Source organism: Capricornis sumatraensis, chromosome 1, assembly GCF_032405125.1.
Source record: "Capricornis sumatraensis isolate serow.1 chromosome 1, serow.2, whole genome shotgun sequence".
In the NCBI taxonomy this organism is placed as follows: Eukaryota; Metazoa; Chordata; class Mammalia; order Artiodactyla; family Bovidae; genus Capricornis; species Capricornis sumatraensis.
In genome coordinates this window covers 260,336,193-260,354,258 of record NC_091069.1, presented here as the reverse complement: position 1 = coordinate 260,354,258, position 18,066 = coordinate 260,336,193, and the positions used below count along the sequence as shown (strand labels likewise).

Sequence of the window (18,066 nt, the reverse complement as noted above, 5' to 3'; positions counted from 1 at the left end):
CTTATCAAAAAATGTTCTATTTTTTAAAAAATACATGCTTTGGTTCAGTAGTTATGCTTATAAGAATTTATCGTGAAGGGGAATAATCATGGATACAGTACAGAGATATTAGTGGAAGACATTCATTGTGAGGCTGTTTATAGTGTTGGGCAATTGAAAGCATCCTGATTGTTTACTAATAAAGAACTGTTTTCGTGAGTTGTTACAGCTGTGTAATAGAATACGAGGGATCCACTAGAAGTGATGATGGAGACTTTTTAATGGGAAGGAAGATATGGTAATTTATGTAATCGGATACTTAGCACGGTGGATCACATTAAAACTATACGTGTTTTAAACGTTCAGAACAAAGAAAGAATACATATAATAAACTTGAAACGTTAACAGTGGTGTTTTCAGCTAGTACAATTACAAATAATTAGCCATATTTTCTATATTAGTTAGCTATATTTTCTATATTTTGAAAGTTTTCATTTGTGTATTATTTTGCCAGCAAAATGAAGGATATTATAAATGTGAGAATGGTTTAAGTTACAATTCAGCTTTTTGTGCAGAAGTGTACTGCAGACATATGTAATTGCATGTTGCTGTAAAGATTACCAGTGGAGTTCAGATTTGGAAAGTAATTTTTAAAAAGAAAGTTTAGTGCTACTTTTTCACTTCTTTACATATATCCTATGGCTGCCGCTGCTAAGTCGCTTCAGTCGTGTCTGACTCTGTGTGACCCCATAGACGGCAGCCCACCAGGCTCCCCCGTCCCTGGGATTCTCCAGGCAAGAATACTGGAGTGGGTTGCCATTTCCTTCTCTGATGCATGGAAGTGAAAAGTGAAAGTGAAGCCGCTCAGTTGTGTCTGACTCTTAGCGACCCCGTGGACTGCAGCCCACCAGGCTCCTCCGTCCATGGGATTTTCCAGGCGAGAGTACTGGAGTGGGGTGCCATTGCCTTCTCCATATATCCTACTAGTGTGTATTAAAAGTTCCTGGATCCTGCATAAAGCTTGTTAATGTTTGTCATGCTCACTTAATCACTTCAGGTTTACATTTATTCCTAGTCAAGGCAGGAAAAAGAGTATCATTTTTCTCCATATTTTTCATCTTCCAGGTGGCCACTTTCGGTGACACTGTCCAGTTCTTACCATGTATCATTCCTTGTCTGAAACTAGACATCCTCTGCAGCCAGAAGAACAAGAAGTGGGCACTGACCCCTTGTCGAGTTACTCAGACAAGCCTGGAGGTGAGTTTCCTGCGCAGGTAACTGCTGAGCTGCTGGGAAGGTTGGCAGAGTGTCTCCAGCTAGCCCTGCCCTAGATGTCTTCCTCTAGATGAGGCGCAGAGGAGAACTTTTAAGACCATTTTACTGGATAGATACGGAGTGCTGTGACACTGAGTGTCAACTTTTAATTGTAGCCAGACACACTAGCTGTAGCCAATGTTTAATTCTTAAAAAAATTCATAAACAGTTCATTACTTCAGGATAAGAATTTTGAAATACAAAATGGTCTATGTCAAACATCTTTTAAAGATGTCTAAACCTTTGGTGTTCATTTTTGTGGGGATTTTTCTTCTTTCAGGAAGTTGAGATTATTATAGGGTAGAAGACTTTCCTGATTCTTCTCTTTTTTTTAATAATTGAAATTTGTGTTTTTCTTTTAAATATCTATGTATGGAAGTTATTAAGGGGTCAACTATGTTTGGGCCTACCCTAGACAAATGTATTAACTGTGTATGTATTGGAGCCTTATAGTATTTTCTCAGTATTAACGATAACATAGTATCTTAGAAGGAAACAGTACATTTGTGACAATTCTTGAAGCTTTATCTTTATTTCAAGTAAATATTTGCTGAAGTCGATTCATGATTCAAGTAACTACTTGTGATTTTTCACTCATACGTATAGCAGGATTGTAAGATCTATCTTAAGAAATTATAATTAGTCAAAGTCATTCACATATGTTTTCTATAATTCCATAGAGGTTTTTTCCCCCTATATTGATGTAAAGGTCTGCAGTAGGTAATGTTTTGGGAATTAAAAAAAGTTGATTCCTAAACATAACTATTTCTTTAGTACACAGCTCTTGAGTTTATGGAGTGTGTATATGTTTTTTTGTCCATCTTTTAATACATTCCACATCATACAAATCCCCTTGTGTTTAATGAAAATAGTGTGCAGCTTGTTTTCATGATTTTATTTTTATATTTGCTTCTATTTAGACTGCTATTTGAGGTTTTGATAGTATGAAAAAAATGTTAGCGTTTAGTTTCAGCATTTAAAGAATTTTAGTGGTGAGAATGATACAGTCATCCCTAGTGATGCTTTTTTTCTTAAATGTCATACCTTTAAGAAGTCTTAATTTAAAAAGTCAGATTATTCTGCAGTCACTTCCATAAGTGCATATTTTAAAAGTGAATACATTTTTGTGTTATCAATATATAAAATATTTTCACCAAAATATTCTGGTTTATATGCTTATTTTTGAATAAACATTTTTTTAAGCGTGTATTTTTCTCTGGACTAGTTCATTAAATATTGAAGTTCATTTTTTTAAAACTGGTTAAGAAAACATTTTAAATTAATTTTATCCTTTATTGTTTGGAGGAATAAGGTGTTACCTTTACTGAAAAGGCTTTTCGTTTATATCCTAGCCAACATTTCTATGACATACAAAGTTATTAGGACTGAATTGATGTTTAAAAGTGCCATTAATTCATTTACCCCAAATGTTCATTAACAATGTAAATGTATGCTGATGTTCTATGAGACAAGGAAGTGACTAATGACTCTTCCAACTAACAACACTTAAAATGAATAGAAACTTTAGATAGCTAATCTTGAAGTAATCAAGACCCTCATTCAGCTTGGCATCTCTGTATGCTCTAAAACAGCTGTCAACTGTTAAAAATATACACAAAACACACATAAGCGCACGCACACGCAGAAGAAAGATATGTAAATATCTGGTTCTTTAGAGCCAGAAAGGTTCCTAAGGGTGGTGGGTTTTGTGCATTGTATATGGGAATATTTTCTATAAAGCGTCTATTTCGTCTCAGGTTTTCTTTCTGCAGGACATTGTGTGTTGCATTTTAATGGGGTCGTCATATTTCCTTGAAAAATCATCACCTGTTTCGTGTGTTGGTTTATTTTTATATATGTCTTTCATGGGGTTCTCCACACATTTGAAGCCATTTACACTTTTCCCACAAGGGAATTTGTGGCAACTAGATGACTCATTTCGTAAGTAGTCAGACACTGGACTTAATCAGTGTTTTCTCGTGTAAAAACCATGTTTTTTGTTGACTTGAAAAACATTCCTTTTGCATATTCCAGAAGTAAACAAGTAAGTCTTTAATTTCTGAAACCTGAATTTTTATATTTACAGAAATATACTACATTTCTGAGTTAAATGGTTCTGCGTATTCTGGAAAGGATTAGCAAAAATAGCCACATAACAGATAAGACAGAGAGAAAGTTACATATGATTGGTTTACTTTCATGGATGTTTGAGGGAAGTGAGTGAGGGCAGAAAAAAAAGAAGTATTTGCATATACTTCTGTACACGCAAAATCTTAGGGCACATTTTCCATGTTAATTAAACTTTTAAATGCTTAATTTCTCTTTCAAATTGAAAACACCACAGAAAGTATGATATTTTCTTTGTTGAATTTGGCTATGTACCAAAATTATCATCTTAAATTTCAAGATCTTTGATCAAAGGGTATTACTAATGGACAAGTTACCTATAATTCAGTTTAAACCATAAAAAAACTTATTTTTTCAGCTATTCATGATTATTCAGTCCTAGCATGTAACTTTTAATGATTTAATTAAATGAAAAAGTAATCATTTTAAACTAAAAACAATATGAAGATTTACAGAAACTTAACCTATTATTAATAATGAAATAACATTATCAGAATCACTAGTTTTTTTCCAAGCTTATAGGAGATTGGAATGTTACTCATGATGAGAAAACATTTTCCTCTTTTAGGTCTCTTTTGAGAATTGCAGTTTGTTACATATAGCCAGAGTTTTTAGCTCTAATTTTATATGCCTTCTTGCTTAACAGCTTTTATAGTATTCAGATAATTACTTAATGTAATACCTTTTTATGTAATATCTATTTCAAAGCTTTCTTTTTGGCTCTTGTATCAAATACTTAGTAACCTACTTAAAAAATATCTAAGACATTTGGAATATCCTGCTTCTTTTGGTTTATTATATCATAGAATTTCATGGCTGGAAATGGGTGCCTGGCTTTATTGGTGAATAAATTGGGGTAATAAAATCAGTTTACTGTAGTTGATGCGAGAAAACGATGTGGTCCTGTTGCCATCTTTAGTGTGGCTTTCCAGGTCCTGGAGGTGTCACTGAACTCAGGTTTGGGTGCTTGCCACTTGAAACATCCACAGCCGTGTGATGTGGGCTGCCTGTCCAGGGCCCAGGGAGAAGGTGGGCTAGTGTCCCAGAAGCAACCCCGAAGGCTCTGCTCAGCTGCCAGCTTTAAAGTGCCAGTGGGGCGGCCGAGGCCAGGGTCGCCACCGTCCGCCACGTGGGCAGGCTGTTGGCGCCGCCTCATCTCCCGCCTCACTCAGTCTCTGTGGTAAGATTAGTGAAGGGGAGGCTGGGAGGGAGGTCTGGCGATCTCTCAACTCCTTCTTCATTTCTTCTTTGATCTGTAAAGTACCAACATGTTAGGCAAAATATTATGCAATCACAATATTTGGAAAGTGTGCTTAGGCCAGAGGTTAGGTAAAATATAGCTTTATTAAAGTGACAAGAGTGGTTGGTCCCTTGCAGAGAGCTGCTTCCTACAATAAACTACCTGTAAACATGCTGCTTACGCATCGCCCCTCTGAGACATCATTCCATTTCTGTGGGATTATGAACAAAGATCCTTTTTCTTAACGTGGAAGATGCCGACAGTCTGTAGCGTCTCTTTGTTGATAGTTTCCGTTGCCTGGCTGTGTATATGGGCACAGTAAGCCACAATTACTTTGATGCCCACAAAGATACTCATACAGTTTATAGTGTTAATCCTCCTCTGTTTAAGTCCAGGTCTTACAAGTGTGCTAGTCATGGATTCAGGATTACTCAGCCTGTGTCTTGACTCCAGCTGGGTCACCCTGTGCTTCGCTTTTCCCCTCTGATAGCAGTTACAGTACCTGTAAAGCCACTCAGGAGTGTTCATCAGACCCTGAAAGATCCTGTGCCTCTGTCGTCTTAACCATTAACTACTTGACCCTGCTCTTTTGTGACTCGGGAGACTTGGGACATTTCAGTTATTCTGCAGACAGGAGGCGGTGGGTGAGGGGGGACCTTGTACCTGGGACAGGACTGGCAGGGTTCTGCTTGGTTTTTGGATGCAGTCTAGAGCGGAGATGGGTTTGTACAGAGGGGCAGGGTGTTCTTACTCTCACTGTAATAGCAGGAAGGATGGAGGAATGGTATTTCGGTGTGGTCCAAAAGTATCACTGATATTTTAATATCTTTCTTGATATCTTAGGGTGAGGTAATTTGCTGATAGTGAGTGATAAGATGAAGCATTTGAAGATTTGGGGTGAGTAAAAAAGGTTAGATTGAGTTAGTAAAGAATATATAACCTTGGGGACCAAGGTGAGTTTAAACATAATTTATAGGTGCTACAAACTTGTAAATGTGTATGATTGCATCCAGCAGAATTCAGTTCCTAGGACTTAGCCACAACGAAAAGCAGATGGTTGCTTTGTCAGGGGAGCATAACAGGTAGACAGTGGACAAGGAAGTTTATGGTGGAAGAATTCATGGATGGATTTGAGAATAGAAAGAAGTTTGCTGTTGTGGAAAGAGGGCGGAGTTATGAGAGGGCAGGGCAGAACCTGTCGGGAGGGAGGGAGGGAGGGAGGGAGGCGAGGTGCTGTAGAGGATCGCAGGGCGGTGGGGAGTCGCAGCAGCGTGGGGCAGCATGTCGGGCGGCCGCGACGACCGACGACCGGGGCTTCCCGGTGATTCAGCGGAGCAGTGTTCAGCGACAGCCAGCGCACCAGCTCAGCACCTTCGTTAGTTCTCGGCGGTAATTTATGTCTCGTTGGTTTGGATAGGTTTTGGTTTGAAGTCTTATTATTATTATTCCAAAGACTTTTTTAAAGAGGAGTTATAGCTTCACAGCAAAATTCAGAGAAAGGTACAGGTTTCCTGCGTAGCGTCTGTTCCCACATGTGCACAGCCTCTGTCTCACCTGTGTCTCCCTCCAGAGCGGTGCTTCTGTGACAGTGGATGAGCCGACATTGCCCCTTGCTCTGTAGTTCACATTAGGATCCACTCTTGGTGTTGGACATTCTGTCAGTTTGGACGAATGTATAAAGACGTGTGTCTGTCCAAGCAGGGTCACACAAGAGTATCTTTGCAAAATTCTCTGTACTTCTGCCTGTCCATCTTCCCCATCCTTTGCTCCTCAGCCTCTGGCAAACACTGATCTTTTTACTGTCTGTGTAGTTTTGTAAAAAGTATCATCTTAATGAAAAATTTTCTGGATATTGAGGAGAACAGCAGTTTAGATAGATGATACTGTTAAATCATTAAGGAAAATGGTGGCTTTGTTGAAGATAAAGATTACTAAATAAATGGGAGAGTGACTTGGAAGTTGCTAAATGACAGTAACAAGGATTTTTAAAAAATGAATGGTTTTTAAACATCTCCTTAACAATGGCTTTTGTGAAGCAGTGTGACGATAGGTAGAGGTGACCTTCAAGGGCAGTGACCATACCGTGCCCTGTCCCTCTAAATTGCACTGTCCAGAAGAAGGCCGGGAACACACGGCTTCAGCATTAGAGGCGCGAAAGCCATCCCCCAGAGAAGCCAGATCAGATATGAGGCTGCCAGGAAACACAAAGAGAGGAGAAAAGAGTGGGGACTGACTGGTCAGAGTCCCCATGAGCAGGAAGTGGGAAGAAGGAGTGGTATTTGACAGTAGTCAAGTAGGGGGAAAGGGAAGGAGGGGCCAAGGCTATGGAAGCTGCAGATGAGAGAGCTCTCCACGGCCCAGCGCAGCCAGTGCCTCAGGACCGCCTGGCTACAGGCTCTTTAGGAGGAGACAGTCTGTGATGGGAAAAGGGTTGATGACCTGTAGTTAGCGGGCAGGTATTTTCAAGATACTGCTCACTGACTTGAGCGGGTAGAAGGGAACCCAAGATCCAATCCAGAATTCACCTGAAGACGTAGTGCTTGAATATCAGTGGTAAACATTTACATGGCAACAAAGTTCAACTTGCTCTCTAATGTTAGATTTAGATGATTATATGTAGATTTTCTGCGTTCATGCTCTCGTAGTAAATTGAGATTTAGCAAGTTAGACATTTTAATGGTAACAATGAAATTCACTATTAGTAAAATGAACTCTTGAAATTAAAAGAAATGGTTAATGTTTATCTGTGCTTGGCTGAGCTGAGCCTTTGTTGCTGTGCGGGCTGCTCTCTAGTCTCGGCATTCGGGCTTTTCCCTGCGGCAGCTTCTCTTGGTGTGGAACACGGCGTCTAGGCGCGTGGGCTTCGGTGGCCGTGGTTCCTGGGCCCGAGCGCGCAGGCTCAACAGCTGCAGGAGGATGCTTTACCACTGAGCCACCAGGGAAGCCCCGTGTACTCTTCAAATTTAAAAAAAAAAAAAAAATTGGTGTGAATTTTGAGCTCTTTTTATCGATTTGTGTATTCTTTATTATTTGAATTCAGTTTTTAGTTTTATTTGAACTTTTCTGTTGGTGTAGCAATTCCCTGTATTAAGAGAGAGGCTCCTTTTCAGTTCCTTCAGCATTCGGATCTTGTGAAGAGTCATTTTAGTTGTACCGGAACTTTTTTTCATTTTTGTTGTCTTAAGAGTTTAAGTTTTTCCAGTGGTCATGTATGGATGTGAGAGTTGGACTGTAAAGAAATCTGAGCACCAAAGAATTAACGGTTTTGAACTGTGCTATTGCAGAAGACTTGAGAGTCCTTTGGACTGCAAGGAGATCCAGCCAGTCCATCCTAAAGGAAAGCAGTCCTGAATATTCATCGGAAGGACTTATGTTGAAGCTAAAGCTCAAATAGTTTGGCCACTAATGGAAAGAACTGACTCATTGGAAAAGGCCCTGATGCTGGCAAAGATTGAAGGCGGGAAGAGAAGGGGACAGCAGAGGATGAGATGGTTGGATGGCATCACCGATTTGATGGACATGAGTTTGAGCAAGTGCTAGGAGTTGGTGAAGGACAGGGAGGCCTCGTGTGCTGCAGTCCATGGGGTTGCAGAGAGTCGGACACAACTGAGCGGCTAAAAAGCAAAGGAGACCTCCCTGCTCGCCCTGGTGGCAGAAAGACCCAGCAGCCCTGCCCACTGCCCCTGTGGGCAGAGGCATCCGCTGAGGAGACCTCCCTGCTCGCCCTGGTGGCAGAAAGACCCAGTAGCCCTGCCCGCTGCCCCTGTGGGCAGAGGTATCCGCTGAGGAGCAGCCACACTTTGAGAGACTTTTTTGTGATGCTCAGTCAGCCTTTCCAACATCCCTTGGTCTCCAAAAGTGAGAAACTATGTGATGGGTGGTTTTGTTTGGCTGGGTCAGGGCATAACTAGAGTGATAGAGGTGATTCTGTGTGACAGTATTCTCTTAAAACCTTGGAAAAATGTAAACCAAAGAGACGCACTGAGATGAAGTGACCTCCAGTGGCTTTCTTATCAAAGAATTGCGCTAGTGGCTTTCTGCTAGTTCATCAGTGGGACCAGAAAACTAGTAGAATAGAGCTTGGCTAACTTTGACCAAGCTTAGAACACTAGTAACAGTTTGCATCTTTAATTAGACTTGTGAATATACCTGTTTTGCTGAACTTAGATTTTCAATCAGAAGTGGTGACATAATGGTTAAGAAGTTTCAGTTATACTCAGTAAATGAATAGAGATCATAGAGACACACATATTTTATCATACCTGGTGTGGGCTGCAGGCCACAAACCTGATATTTATTCATTCATTTATTCAAAAAATTGATTGATCATCTAGTGTCTGGGGATGGACTATTAAATAAATAGTCCAGGTGCTCTCTTTCAATGAAATTAACATTTTAGCATGAGAGAGTGAGTTAAAAAAAAAAAGAAAAAAGGTGGAAAAGTACAAAAATGAGAAAAAGTATCAGAATGATAAGTGCTAGACAATGGTTAGAGTGGTAGTCTAATGAACGGCTGGGTACACACTGCAGAATTTCAGAGCCGTGCCCTCTGAGGAGGTGATTGGTCAGTGACATGTGAATGACAGACAGCAAGGAGCCAGGCATGGAAGATGGTGACGGGCGCCAGCGGGCAGGCACTTGGCACAGAGAGGCACAGAGAGAGAAGCAGCAGGGAAGGAGACAGCTCACGGAGCAGGAGTTCTTACGGGGGCGGGGGGTACTCCTGTCCTGTTCAGGGTGTCTGCAGATGGCTGGGGCACTGTGGGGGACGTGCGCCGTGGGGGACGTGCGCCGTGGGGGACGTGCAGGCGGGTCTAGCAGGGGCTCACCTCCGGGCTGTTAGCCAGTGTGGATGGTGTTCTGAAGACTAAAGTTTATTTAGCGTCTGTATCGTTCTCTCTGTTGTACTCTTAAACCTCTTTTCAAGAATGAGGGCCGTAACTTTTTTTATTATATATCCTTATGACTTGATACTAAGCATTTATTAAGTAATGCCTGATTGACACAGAGTTGTATTTTTAAATTTATTTTCATATTGTAGTTGTCTATGCTGATCTTTATTTCCTCAGTCTCAATATTTTAACTGTAATAGTGAAGTAATTTCTGCTTAACCTGAGATAAAAGAATGTCATAGAATTAACCATTTATCTAAAGCTCAGTTGCTACTATGTGATCTGTTTCATGCCATGCTACTAATATTAAAATAGTATCAAAAAAGGCTGTCTTGATTAGACCTTTTCTGCTTGACCCATTGTGTACGCCATGTGTAGGAGACTTCGGTGGGTGGTGCAAATAATCTTTATTTTCTCTTTGCTGAAGTAATGGAGAATTTGTTCCTCTAGGACATATTAGAACAATGTATTTAATGCTCTTCAATTTAATTTGCTAGTATCACAATTAATACAATTAAGGTCACTTGAAATGAAACTATTAACAAATTGGCTAATTTACTTTAACAACGTCAATGTGTTCTCACAATTACATTTGCTTTAATTAGTGCACAAGCTATTATTTAATAGCATACTTCACACAGAAAAATGTAATAATGCATTCTTGGCTCCTTATAGCAGAAAGGAAGAAACTTTTAATGGGCTGAGTGATTTTGTGGAATTGCTGCTAGATAAAAAGTGATGGAAGAGAAAGCACAAAGCCAGAAAGCAAAGCCTGTAAGATGTAAAACAAATACCTTTTGGCACTTACCACCGCATGCCCTATTTACCATTGTGTAAATAGTATCAGAAACTTTTAATTACCATTTAAAAATAAAAGAACATGGGTCCTTGAAAGTTTTGTGTTGTTTTATCCAGTTTTTGCTTAATACTGAAGTAATGTTTCACTTCTTGAATATCATAAGTAGTATAAGTTAATTACTAGTTAAATTATTATCATTATTGCAAGTTAATTAATAATTAAAATAATTAATCATGCTAATAGAAAGGAACAGAATGGTGTGGCATATAAAAAAGGTAGGAAGCAAAAATGTGTTTGAATTCTCAGTTTGACTTTTATTTTCTATTTTGACATGGATATTTCTTAATGAAGAGTTCACTTTTCTCTCTGGCCTACTCTAAATGTTGAGATCAGAAAACTCAGGGAGGAATAATCGATTGTTTCTGTTTCTGTATATGCAGAGTAAACAAAGGAGATGAATGGCCAACCAAGCCATAATTAATAATATTTGCTCTTCTCCATAAACCTGAGAACAAGATTTACTATCATATAATCAGTGGTGATTTTATGTGCAAGGGAGATAAAAGCAGTCCAGATAATTCAGTACTGTAATTTAAAAAATTAGTTTGACAGTATTTTTGCCTAATTTGATTGATGAATGTTTCTATTGTTTTTATCTTCTTTCCTTTCCTTCTTTGCTTAATGACAGAAATTCCTAAAGTTGCAAATAAAAAAAGAAAATAGGCAGAAGAGTAATTAGGTAGTAAATATTTAAATGTAAAATGCAAGAAGCTTGGGGAATCTAGACTTTGAAAAATTAAATGTATCTCTCATTTCTAGGAGAGAGGTTCATAGGAGTATATTTGGTTTTTCAGTGCTCGAGACTCTTTATACAATCCATGGACTCTCATTTTATGCCCTAAATTTTGAATTCCGTCTACCAGGGTGTTCACAGATCAGATGGGTCAAAATAGAGTAATTTACAAGAAGAACAGTCTATTTAGCAACAGTAGAAAATTAGTTTAGGTGATTCTTTAAATAGCATTTTGAGTTTTGCAGAGGCAGACTTCTGCTTTTAGTTAGTTGCTGTATGAACTGCACACCGGGCTTCCCTGATAGTTCAGTTGGTAAAGAAGACACCTGAAATGCAGGAGACTTCAGTTCAATTCCTTGGTTGGCAAGATCTGCTGGAGAAGGGAGAGGCTACCCACTCCAGTGTTGTTGGGCTTCCCTGGTGGCTCAGCTGGGAAAGAATCTGCCTGCCATGCTGGAGACCTGGGTTCGATCCTTGGGTTGGGAAGATCCCCTGGAGAAGGGAAAGGCTCCCCACTCCAGTGTTCTGGCCTGGAGAGTTCCATGGACTGTACAGTCCATGGAGTCACAAAGAGTTGGACATGACTGAGCGACTTTCACTCACTACACAGTAAGCAGTTCTCATTTGGTTCTTATTATGCATGGTCTCTAAATTCCATTTTGACTTTTAATAGTTGTTTTAAATTATTTGTCTATTGAGTCCTTAAACTACATTATAGACTATTAGAATAGTAACCATAATCTGATTATTTAAATACTTGCTCTTTAAAATGTAAAGGATTTAAAAATAAGACATCTATTTGCTTTCTCAAAGGAGTCCAAATGCAAGAAGTTAATTAGCTTCTTGCTCTCTTCCAAATCTCGCCGGCACATAGTCTTCATTCTTAGTTCCTTTTTTATCTTGTAAGTAAGAAATTGCCCCAAACCTGGTGTGTTTTTTTTTCTTGGCTGCAAGATCATGGCAGTGAAAGTGCTGAGTCCTAACCACTAACTGGACTGCAAGAGAATCCCCCCAAAACTTTTTGAAAGAAAATAATATGCCTTTAAAGTGTTTATTCAGTGTCAGGTCTCAGGATTAATTGTTGCATGCCAAGATTATAGCATTTCAGAAGCACCTTACGAGTAGCCTGTGGGGGCTGTTTTTTTTTGTTTTTGTTTTGTTTTTTTTTAATGAAGTGCTATTTACAGAAAGTTCTTAAAGAGGCTAAAAGAACTTCGTAGCCTGGTTTTCTGCATTTGTTTAATCACTTTCCAGTGTAAGACTACACAGGATTTCTCTGTTCAAGTCCACCACCCACCCAGAATAGACAATACAACATTGAAGGAGAAGAAAATCAGAAGACTGACAATGTCTGACTTCAGAATAGAGAGGACAGAAAGACCCATACAAATAGAGTTAAGTGATTGATACTGACAAAGAAGCAAAGCCATTAAAAAAAATCTAGACATTGATTTTATACCTTTCAGAAACAGTTAACTCAAAGTGGATCATCAACCTAAATGTAAAACTATGAAACTCCTAGAAAATGACATAGGTGGAAGTCTCCATGATCTTGCATCTTGTGAGGACATTTTAGTTTTGAAACCGAAAGCATGATCAATGAAAGAAAAAATTGATAAGTTGGGTTTCATTAGAATTAAAACCTTTTTTTTCTCTTTGAAAGACATTAAAGGGACTGAAAGGCAAGCCAGAGACTGGCAGAAAATTGTTTACAAAAATTATCTGATAAACGACTGGTATCTAAAACAGACAAATTTAATTACCCAGAAATAAGAAAACAAAAACCCAGTAGTTAAAAAATGGACAGAATATCTGAGCAGACATTTTGCAAAACAAAATATACTGATAAGCAGAGGAGAAGATGCTCCACGTCATAGGTCCCCAGAGAATTGCTGATTAAAGTGCGATAGCAGTGCACATCTACCGGAATGACCGAGGTCCAAGGCACTGGTGCCCAGTGCTGGGGGCAGCGCGACAGCAGGATCACTTGCTCAGAGCTGGTGGGCACACACAGCGGCGCCGCCAGTTCAGGACGGGTGACCTCCGCTTACAAAACTAGACCTACTCTCTGTGTGTGATCTGGTAGTTGCACTCCTTGGTATTTACTCAAGTGAATTGTCTAAACATAAACCATCACACAGTGTTTCTAGCAGCTTTAGTGGTGATTGCCAAAACTGGAAGCAGCCCGGATGATCTTTAGTTGGTGAATGGATGAACAAAGTGGTATGTGCATACAATGTCATTATTATTAAGTGATGAAACTGAAGGGGCCTTTAGGCTGTAGTAGGACAAGCAGGAACCTGAGATGCATGTTACTAAGTGAAAGAAGGCAATCTGAGTCCAACTCCCTGATCTGGTAAAGGCAGCGCCATGAAGTCAGTAAGAGGATCAGTGATGGGGAGGGCTTAGGCAGGAGGGAGGGGTGAATGGGCAGAGCACAGAGGCTCTTTAGGGCCACGACGCTGTCCCCTCTGCTGCAGAGAGACAGCAGGAAGGCCAGCAGTGTGTTCGGACATGTACAGGAGAGCCACAGATCTCACAATGCCTTTACAACTGGTAGGCCTGTCTCTTTAACACCAGAAGCACTGGATATATATATCAGTATAAGTGATATACATCTCAATTTACTTTGTTTTCTTTCATTATTAAAAGGTGATGGGAATAGTCATATCATACTTGAAAATTTATCAGAATTGATCTATATACTCTAATATAACTCCCAACTTTTTATGTTGCTCATATTTCTTTTAAGTAATTTTGTATTGCTGTCCAGTCATTTTGCACATGTGAAGAACTGACACAGTATTCTCTTTGATTTTGTTTAGGACCTGCAGTTGGGTTAATGTGGGTACCTCATTCCTCTCCTCCTCCTCTTCTTTCGAGTACAGAGACCCTGTCTTGGATCCTCTGATTTCACTGGGGAAGGTTGATTCAGCCTATAGAAGCTTGTGTGCTCAGTGTTACTTGTTATCCTAGTTAAACGACCCCCACCGTACTGGGCGGAGCACAAGGGTTATCCAAACCAGGAGTGGGGGACTTTTTGTCAGTTGCTGGATTTGCTCCTGAAGTTTTAGTTCTACTTACAACGTAGTAGAACCTAAGTTATGTTATCTTTCGATGGAGCCTTATGATTAGATGTCTCCCAATTATGACGTCAAGAATGTGGCAGATTTCATACTTAGAAATAGCATTGCTGCCATGTTGTGTTGAGAAGTCCATTCCTGCCCTTAAGGATGAAACCTGAAACTGTTGTAGCCTGGCTTCCTGTCAAGGCTGCTGTCTTAACCGTACCAGCTCTTTCTTGTTGGGTGCACTTCGACGCTCGTCATTCCCTCACGTCAGCTGCTCCTCAGTGGAGGTGCTTTATCCTCGGTGCTCTTGGTTGGGAACCTCTTTTTCCCTTACACCAGCGTGGATTGATGGGAGTAAAACATCACCACTGAGGTGAAAGTCTTTGCTTGTTTTCCATCTGAGAGCAGTATTAGAAGTCCACGCACTCCAGATGATTCACAGATTAATGTTAGGGGTAAAGGGAAGACTGCCTAATGTGCTTTTCCTGATACTTGGAGGATTGTCTCCAGTCTGTGCCTATTAAGGGCAGTTTCCGCAGTCAGTTATATGATAGCTTTTGAGAAAAACTTCTGAAGATACAGTTATGGTTGTCATATTCAGGCAGCTATATTTAATAGTTAATGTAATCTTATTTTTAAAATGTATATTGTATGGGTCAAAACGACCAGTAGACAGTATTTAGTTTTTAGTCATTATGAGGTTAAATTACTTTTTGCATCTGTCAGGCATATTTTAATAGTCCTTTATGTACATTTAATTAATTGCATGTTAAAATTAACACCACAAGTAACTTAGTAACAAGTTAAAAATAAATCTTTTGTCTTTTTAATCAACCACACAAAAATGTAGTAATTAAATATTTGACATATTTATACTTTTAATGATTTCAGTATGGGGTTAATTTGATACATGTGAACACTGTTAACTACAGTTCATACATGAGTTTTGAAATTGTGTAATAGAATCATTGAGATGCTTTTATATTGCATTTAAAAGCTTAGTAAAGTTTTTAAAATAGTAAAATAGTGTTTTATACTACTAGTAAATAGTAAAGTCTGCTTGTGAAGAGATCAGAACTGAACAGAAATTGTGTTCAGTAACTGGATTGGCCAGTCAAATGTACGGGTTTGAGTTTTCTGTTCAAGCCAAAAAAAAAAAAAAAGTAATTGATTTGAGCCATTTTATCTTATTGCCAAGGCAATATAAGTAGGTTTCATTTAAACCTTTTGTATAATCAAATACATGGAAGCAATTAAGATTGGAAACCTGGGGCCCACCAGGAGCTTCTTGGAGGGGGAGGAATGGAGACTCTTAAATGGTTGTTAATGGCAATGTATAGAATTTCTCTATACCAACTTGCAGTGCTTAATATAGGCTATCTGATTTTAGAGATGGCTGTTACATTAAACCTCTCTCCAAAGACTGAGAGGTGCTATTTTTATGAACATCTAGGCAAGGGACTAAGTGAGTTCAGATGCCTGGCTTGAGTAATGAAAACACCAACAAGCATTTACATACTTGGTTTAATTTCTTGCCATTAACACACACATGCATACACACACACAGATTAGGGGTATATTTATGCACAATCTGGCCTTTTAACAAAGAAAAATAAGCCTATGTTTAGGCTGCCACTGCTATGAACAAAACAGCTGAGATTTTAATGAACACCATACTGAGGGCATGTAGGACATAAGGCGAATTAAGCAGGTTACAAACTGCACATCTTCTGTTTAGATAGAAGAGATCTCCCCAGCCCTGACAGTCAGTTGTACTGACAAGGCAAGCAGATAGACAGAAACAGAAGGAGATCATTTGTATCAATTTGAGAAATAGAACTAGTAGTGAAACAAAATAGCTGCTCAAAATAGTCTCACTTTTATGTTAAAATTATTCTTTCTCTATTTTCCCCCAAAATAAATACTTATGGTTAAACAAAACCTTATTTTATTTTGTTTATAAATGAAGACAACATTGTTTTTATTTTTATTTTATTTTAAGAGAAGATTTTCTGGACACTCAAACAAATTTTAATCTTGGTAACCTGACAGCTTTGTTTAAACACTGAATATGAGTTTCCTTTCATGAAAATCTTTTCAAAGTGTAGCAGTTCAGCTGTGAAAGCCTGAATACATTAATGATGACAAAGAAGCTCCAGAATGAGCCAACATTTGTTTTGTTCTTTTACAATATTTCTTGATAAATTGCATACACAAAAGTGTTGCAGGGTTATTTTAAAATTTTCCTGTTTCTTTGCTAATAAATGTCTTTGTGTTTACTTTTTAGATATATTACCTTATTATTAATCACTTTATTTTTTAAACAAAGTGACTTTGAGAAGTTCTTTTTTTTAAAAAATGTGACTTAAAAGTACATATTATAGGGAACTCTTTAACGTTGCCTTTCATGTATGTGGTTAAATATCAAAATGCATTATTCATGTTTAGACTTTGGATAATTTTCTTGAAAAGTAAACCTCTTCCAAATACCAGACAGTTGTGTTCTGAAGGTGTTTATTTAAGATCATTTACTTGATATCTTAAGTGATTAAAGAAGATGAGTCATTTGCAAAGAAAGCAGTATTGTAATATTTTAGTATAATGGTCTTTTTAAGGGTCGCAGTTTGCTTATTTAACAGTCATTCTTATGAAGAGTGATACTGCTAATCTTTCTGAAATAAACGTTTCTTATTGAGAAATTTTTATTTTTTAATTTGCATGTGTGTCCTAATTCATTTCAAAAAGTTTTGAGGCATGATTTGAGACATAGTCTGAGAAGATTAGCTTTTCTTTTTTGACTTTTAAAGTTCTAATGTTTTTCTATTCTGTTTACAGAATACTTTTCTTAAAAGCATATTGTAAAACTTTTGTAATTTTAGAATTAGTTTCTAAAAAATTCCTTGAACTACTTTTTGATGTATTTTGCACTGACAGATTGAACATGTTTCCAAATAGTATGTAGCTGAGCTCAGTAACTAAAATGAGCTGTGTTGGTCACTTATATGTTTGGTATGTACTGAGCCATTTGGTTCATCTTACTTGTCAATCGGCTATCAGTTTGCTATATAACAAACCATCCCTAAACTCAGTTCTGTAAAACAAAAGTGTTTATGATTGCTAATGAGAAAGTGCCTAAGCTTGGGAATTCTCTTGTTACGGGCTGACCTTGCTTTATGTGTTTGGGGAATGGCTGGTCCAGACTGGCCTCACTTGGGTGTCTGAGATTGGATGACAGGTGACGTGATAGAGTGACTGAGTCACATGTTTCATCCCTCAGTAGTCCAGCCATCATACATGTACTGGCGGTGTCAGCATTTGTGAGGACAGACAGAAACTGCAGGGTTTTGTGAGAACCAGGCTTATTACTGGCTCTGAGAAACCTCTACAGCCTTCTGTTGGCCACAGCAAGTAACAGTGCCAGCTGCAACAGAGCAACAGCAAAACTGCATTTCTGTGGACTAGCAATGAACAACCCGACTGTCATTTAAAGCCCAGAGAGTCTATTCACAGTAGCACTGAGAAGAGTTACCTACTCAGGAGTGTGTGTGACAAACACGACTGTAAGGGAGTGTAAAGACATGGAGAGAAACCTGGTGTGCATGGATAAGCAACACATTATTGTTACGATGCCACTGCCTCTTGATGGAAGGGTCCAGAAAACCGCATCATAAGAGGCGTGCAATAATCAGGATCATTTACACCACCAGTTTGCTACAGATGCTGAAACAAAGATGTAAGTAAGCAGTTATGCAAGTATTTTATGTTAACAAGAACCAGTCCAAAAAGGGTAGTGTGACAGAAAAGAATTAACTGCAAATCTAGAACTACTGACTGAAAAATAATAGAAATAA

General features: G+C 38.7%; 1 protein-coding gene across 2 annotated transcripts in view; it reads left to right on the top strand.

The window, feature by feature from the left end:
* TBC1D5 (TBC1 domain family member 5) overlaps positions 1 to 18,066 on the top strand; it is a 589,263-nt gene that overhangs the window by 229,258 nt on the left and 341,939 nt on the right. For both annotated transcript variants that reach the window (XM_068981508.1, XM_068981501.1), the window contains exon 4: positions 1,105 to 1,236. In XM_068981508.1, coding sequence (XP_068837609.1) covers positions 1,140 to 1,236 — 97 coding nt within the window. In that variant the 5' untranslated portion in view covers positions 1,105 to 1,139. The remainder of the gene's footprint in view (positions 1 to 1,104; positions 1,237 to 18,066) is intronic.